General features: G+C 35.4%; 3 protein-coding genes across 3 annotated transcripts in view; all 3 read left to right on the forward strand.

Annotated features, from left to right (window-relative positions):
* Cbr-srw-69 overlaps positions 1–640 on the forward strand; it is a gene marked incomplete at both ends in the record, with an annotated part of 3701 nt that extends 3061 nt beyond the window's left edge. The window contains 3 exons of the mRNA XM_045236767.1: positions 15–127; positions 173–295; positions 466–640. Coding sequence (XP_045096099.1) covers positions 15–127; positions 173–295; positions 466–640 — 411 coding nt within the window. The remainder of the gene's footprint in view (positions 1–14; positions 128–172; positions 296–465) is intronic.
* Positions 641–1523: 883 nt separating this feature from the next.
* On the forward strand, positions 1524–2249 carry CBG16977 (the record flags this gene model as incomplete). The annotated part of the gene is given in 4 exon segments (XM_002648806.1): positions 1524–1712; positions 1756–1878; positions 1881–1981; positions 2033–2249. Coding segments are annotated over 4 exon segments (630 nt in total), but the record flags the coding sequence as incomplete, so codon positions are not given.
* A 2584-nt stretch (positions 2250–4833) lies between these two features.
* Positions 4834–6628, forward strand: part of CBG16978 — a gene marked incomplete at both ends in the record, with an annotated part of 5485 nt that continues 3690 nt past the window's right edge. The window contains 5 exons of the mRNA XM_002648807.1: positions 4834–4990; positions 5396–5578; positions 5619–5752; positions 5911–6024; positions 6069–6274. Coding sequence (XP_002648853.1) covers positions 4834–4990; positions 5396–5578; positions 5619–5752; positions 5911–6024; positions 6069–6274 — 794 coding nt within the window. The remainder of the gene's footprint in view (positions 4991–5395; positions 5579–5618; positions 5753–5910; positions 6025–6068; positions 6275–6628) is intronic.

Raw genomic sequence — 6628 nt, forward strand, 5'->3', positions numbered from 1 at the left:
TTCATATGTTCCAGATAATTCCAACTCTGATGTTTCCAATTTTGACAGTTATTCTTGTTCGTGAACTAAAAAAAGCCGCAGATTCAAGAAAAAAAGCGTCAGTGGGAAGTGAGAAGCATGAAGAGAAGTAACTTTTTGAACTTCCTGAAACCCATAAATAACTAATTTTCAGCTCTAAATCTCATCAAGCTACAAAACTGGTAATCCTGATGACCATCACTTATATGGCCGCTGAAGGACCGCTAGGGATAATTTATGTTGTGCAAGGATTCGTAACTCAGCCTCCTGGAATAGTGTGAGCCTTTGGGATACCGTAATTCCTGTATTAGAAGGGACCCTTCATTAAAAGGGCTTCTCTAATAGAAGGGCCCTCCGAAACTTCCTGTTAACAAAATAAGAGGGCGCCCTTCTAATACAAGTTTACAGATAAATTATTTTTCAAAATTTATCGCAACGAAATTCCAGTGAAATGACAATGGATCTCATCGACATATTTGGAGTGTTCGTCTCAATTAACGCTATTATGCACTGCGTGATTTATCTCACTGTATCTTCACAATATCAAAAATCTGCCAAAAGTTTATTTTGTTGTGTAAAGTGTCTAGCGGAAAGAAAGACAAAACCGGTACTCATTTTGTGAAAATGTCTGAAAATTTATTTTCATTAATTTTAAATTTTCAGCTCCCAAAAGTCAGTGCATCCAGCGTTGGTCAAGTGAGGAAAACTACTGAAACGGAAAAATAAGATTCAGTTTTTTTCGCTGAAATTGACATCAATAAACCTATTTTTTTGAAAATCAAGTCAACAATTTCTTTCCAAAAAAAAATCTTGTTTTTGTCATAAATGACATCAAGGTCAACATCAACAAAATAATTATATTGATTTGAAAGAAAGACAAAAAAAACTGATCATCGAAAATTGTTTACATTTTGCCACAGAAGTTTAATATATATTTGTCCTGTTTTTTCTTCAAAAATTTCGAATTTTCTATATTTTTCCAGAGTCTGCCACAATGGAAGGCAAAATCGAGTGAGTGTGAATCTATTACAGTAACAACTGTAATAGGAGGGCACCCTAACTTTCAACTTTGGCCCACTTTATCTCTGCTCCTGATGAAGATGTAAAAGTTTGTCAACTGATAAAATGTTCATCATAATGTCGGCAAAATTTTACCAGCATACGATATGAGATATTCACATAATATGAGATGAATTGGGTCAAAATTGATAGTATGTGAATGCACTTTTTTCTGAATTTTTAAATTTACACTGCTATATTTGATCCAATTCATCTCGGTTCCAGATAAATATATCAAAATTTTGTCAACAGTTAAAATATTGATAGTACTATGATAAATATTTCATCAGTTAATCACTTTTTGAGATCATTCACACGACCGGAGATAAATTGAGTCAAAGATCACAGAGAAAATTTTCAGCCCCCGAAACTATGATGACCTCTTAAAAATTGTCTCTTCAATTAAATCTCAAATCGGAGAGCAACTCGTTGATATTATGATAATTGGATTTGACTCACTAACTGATTTGATCCAGAATGCCATAACTCTACCGTACTCCCAGATTAAAGGATTTCCAAAATCCAAAATCAATGACAACTCAGAAAGCTTGGTTTTCGGCGAAATTGATGGAAAGAATGTAGTTTGTGTTCAAGGGAGATTCGATAAAAATGAGTATAACATGGATTTGGCACTGGTGAGTGTCGGACATCTGGAAAAACCGATATACATATGTTCAGTGCGCTTTACCGGTGCGTGTTATGCAGCTACTTGGCGCCAAAATCATGATAGTCTCAAATGCAGCTGTTGGAATCAACGGAAAGCTGAAAAGGGGAGACTTGATGCTAATTAAGGATCAAATTTTTTTCCGGGTTTAGCTGGATGGTCTCCACTGAATGGATGTGGGGATAAACGATATGGAAGTCCATTTGTACCAGTTCATGATGCATACAATAGTGATTTGAGGTACAGCAACCTTTTTTTAATTTCAATTATTCCAAAAATTAAATTTTCCAGAAAACTCGCAATAAAAGTTGGCCGGAAGTGCAATATAAATTTATCAGAAGGATTTTTTACAATGACTGGTGGACCACAACTTGAGACATCCGCCGAGCTACGACTTCTCCGAAAGTTTGGAGCAGATGCTGTGGGGACGTCCACGTGTCACGAGGTTACTGTAGCTCGTCACTGTGGGGTCAAGGTTCTTGGGTTTGCTTGGATTACCAATGCTGTTGGTGCGTATTCTGATGATGCATTGGATGCCTCAAAGCAATTTGGGCCACAGGAATTGGAATTTTTGGTGGAAATTATTAAAGATATCCAAATATAACGATCAAAGCAGTCGAATTTCTCACACTTTCCAAACTTCAGGGCTTCTGAATTTCTGAATTTCTGAATTTCTGAATTTCTGAATTTCTGAATTTCTGAATTTCTGAAATTCTGAAATTCTGAATTTCTGAATTTCTGAATTTATGAATTTCTGAATTTCTGAATTTCTGAATTTCTGAATTTCTGAATTTCTGAATTTCTGAATTTCTGAATTTCTGAATTTCTGAATTTCTGAATTTCTGAATTTCTGAATTTCTGAATTTCTGAATTTCTGAATTTCTGAATTTCTGAATTTCTGAATTTCTGAATTTCTGAATTTCTGAATTTCTGAATTTCTGAATTTCTGAATTACTGAATTTTTTTTTTGATTTTTTTGGATCCCTAAAAAATTTTTCGACTTCCTGAATTTTTTGAATTCCTGATTTTTTTTGAAAAAGCCCTAATCATCATTTAAATTGTAATTTTTTATTCAAAACTTGTGACAATAAATTGTTGGTTTTTTGGTCCACCTCTTCACTTTTCGGTATAGAAAGAAGTTCAGTGATTTGTGTTTTCTGAGATTTTGAAAATCAGCTGTTGCTCATTTCATAAAAATTTATCATCAAGTTAATAATTTTATATTATTCAAAAGCTATGCCCCATGAAGCCTTCACTGGGATTAATGATACTACCATTTGTTTTTTTGCTAATTTACTTTCTCAAATTTCGGGATCAACTTTCAATTTAAGATTTTACATTTCCATTCCATGTGTAATCGTAAATATTTTTCACCTAATTGTACTCAATCAAAAGCTAATGAGGACCAACTCTATCAACAATTTGATGAGTGGAGTTGCAGTTTGTGATTTGACTAATATGGCGTATATTGTCTTTACGAAAGTTCTATCAATATTTGTTTCAACTCGATGGTACTTGGCGAATCCTAAGTTTTAATAAAACAGAAAAATTTTCCAGCTTCAATATTTATGGATATTACAAAATATTCATGGAACATTGGTTCCAAAGAGCCGATGAAATTTTTCGTCCTTCTTCTGCATGGCTCAGTGTTATCATATCACTTGTTCGTGTTCTAGTCGTCAAATTTCCGTTGAATTCAAAATTCGATGTACTTTCCAAACCAAAATTTGCAATCGCTTCTATTCTAGGAACTATTTTTGTTTGGTTTTTGCCCGTTTTCTTTTTCAGAGCAGCAGACAGAATTGAAGACGCAAATTCGCCATGGTATCCTCCTGATGAGTTGAATATTGCTGTTTTTCACTATTAAAACACAATAAAATTGCAGGTGTAGTTTTTCAGAAAATTACACCGAGCCACGATATCAGTATGGAGTACCCGAATATTTTCTGTCAGGCTTGATGATGTCTTCCAAATTGTATCAATACATAGGCGGATGTGGAAAGGTACAGTAACGGTACTTTTTTTTATAAACAGACGGCTGACATGAAAGCAAAACTACTAGTAAATTTGTACATAAAAGCCCTTTGAAGTGTTAAACTTGTGTACCCAACGTTGGAGGTGCCGCGTTGCTACTAGCTTAGTTACGGTGGTGCCAGCTGCGCTGCTGGCCGGTGTCAAATACAGGTATACCATTTTTCGAATACCGTCATCTTGAATCTCTTGCCGCGTTTTGTTTCATATATTTTAGCTCTATTCAAAATATTGAGCTTGAACAAAAATATGTCCTGTTTAGATTGGTCTTACTGTTATACTCCCAATTCTCACCCTCTTGTTGGTCATTGAAATTCGAAAAGCAGAACGAAATAGAAATAATGTTATAGCCTCTCAAAGAACGTATGTTATGGTATTGTTTTTTATAACACCTCAAATCCAAATATTCAGGAGCACAAAAAACAATCAAACAACAAAAATGATTTTTTCCATGACACTGGCTTCCATGATTACTGAAGGTATTAATGGAATTCTCCTGTTCTGGACAACAGCCTATCAGGATGGTAGCTATGATAATATAAGCTATAGGAGAAAGATGTAAATATTCGAAAAATTGTTGTGAAAGATTTGTTTGTTTCAGATTTGTCATCACAAGTTTTGAGTCCATGAATGGTATATTGATTGTCCTGAACACCATGTCACACTTTTTCTTCGCATTGATGCTATCGTCTCAATATAAAAATACTGCAAAAAATCTGTTCATTTGCAAAGTTCTTGGAATACCAAAGTTCACTTCGGTATGAAATAAGGAAACATTTTTAATGGATTTTTTTAGAGCCGAGCAGTATCAAATATAAATATGGCAAGTTCTACCTCAGCTAGTACCAACCACGGACTTGTCAAAGTTGATTAACTGATAACATTTTAACAAATTCTGATTTATTTTATAAAAAACGTCACTTCCTCTCCATTCTTTGATTTTCTTATCGTCACCTCTTTTTTACGACTTGCATCTTGTTTGACAATTTTTCTCCACTCTCAATGAATTGATAATAATATTTTTCCATTGACTTTTCTGTCGAAACTCCAGCTACACAGCCATGGAGCTAGTCGTAAATCCACCCCAACAAGTTTTCGACCAACTGATTCATTGGGCAGCTGTGACCCATGGATGGGGTCACATGCCATACGACTATCAATTTTATGCGAAAGGATTTGATGGTTATTGGTTTATTTGTATGGTGGATCCTAGTAAAGGTGAGGAGCTGGCTAAACTGTTAGAAGAAAACCCTGGGAAGAATAAGTATTGCCTTTTAAGGATTTTTTGTTTGGAAGATTCCTATAAATACACTGTACATGACATTCGGCCTTTCGTCCTCTTCCCTTGAGATTCCAGAAAAGATCTGTAAAACATTGGAAAACAGGGTGTTCAACGAAATGAATACGTTTTGGGTTATCTGACGGAAAGATAGTGTAGATCTTTTGTTCTTTTAAAGAAATCTGCAGCGCATGAAGACGGCAGGTTTAGACTGAGCTATGCTCTCGTAAATTGCAGCTGCGAGGTTTAAAATCCCCAGCTACAAACTCGCGAAATCCAACTACACAGTTATAAACTCCCAGCTACGCTGTCGCTAACCCAAGCTATGGCTTCATGCTTTTCAGACGACTCTACCAATTTTGTGGCTGGCGGAAGTTTAGCGCGATGTACTGATGGAAATGGGAACCCATTGTACTCCATTGGTCTTTTTTACTGTCAAGAGGAGTATCGTGGACAAGGATACGGAAAGCCAGTGTTCAAGGCAATGATGGACATTGTGGGCGAGGATAATTGCGTTTTGATGGCTGGTAACATTACAAGAGTCGACTTGAAAACAGTTAATTTCAGCGCCCGATATGTCTCAAAAGTACGCCGACATTTTCGGATTCAAGGAAATGCCAGTTTATTGTCATAACAAGCTGATAATCGTGCCAAGCAAAATGGACTTTGCTGAAAAAATTTCGGACGAATATATTACCAAAGTTAGTTCAAAATTTTTAACCCGATATATCTTGTTTCCTTTTGCAAGACATCGAAAAGTGGTCAACTGACGAAATGTTTATCATAATATCACTAACATTTTATCAATGAACCGTTTTTTGATACCTCTCAGAAGAAGACAGATAAATTTGGTTTTTAGAATTGGACTGAAGTAGACCCGGATCAACTAAACGTCTATGACAAATCCGTCTGTTTTATGGACCGCAAAAATCGAATGCAACTTTGGTTTTCACAACACCAAGTTTATACAAAAGTAAGTCTTTGGACAATTTCTTTTCAACAGGTCCATTTTTTGAGGTGGCATTTGATTCCAAACAGAACATTATGGGGTACTGTACCATCCGTGTAGTCAATTTGAATCGTCTGGTTGTTGACCCATTTTACGCTGAAAATCCGGAAGTTGCTGTACAATTGCTAACAGACGTTTGTAAAATGATTCCGGATTTTGAAACGTTCGAATTGCTCCTTTTCCGGTTCCCAGCGATAAATGAGGGAATTGAAGTGTACTTTTTAAATTATTTTTTGTTGTTAATTTTTATTTTCAGAATGATCTCCCAGCTTTGTCCAATTGGAAGCTTCACAATCCGCGTAGCTAATAGAACTCAATTCACCAGAAAATTGTTGGAATCTCGTGATGAGGTCGTGTATTCTGTTGCCTGCACAACACATGGATTTGTTTGAACATTTGGATTTTTTTTAAATTAAAACCTTTTGCGTCGAATCAATAAATTCTTATCTATACGTTTATACATTTTGGCCGGCCGTGATTTGCACAGCTTTGGCTTGAATTGGGATATGCTAGTCTTTGAAATGTAACAATAATAAGTGGAATAATAATTTTTGATGTTCTGGGGACA

This window comes from Caenorhabditis briggsae (assembly GCF_000004555.2).
Source record: "Caenorhabditis briggsae complete genome, chrV, whole genome shotgun sequence".
Lineage (NCBI taxonomy): Eukaryota > Metazoa > Nematoda > Chromadorea > Rhabditida > Rhabditidae > Caenorhabditis > Caenorhabditis briggsae.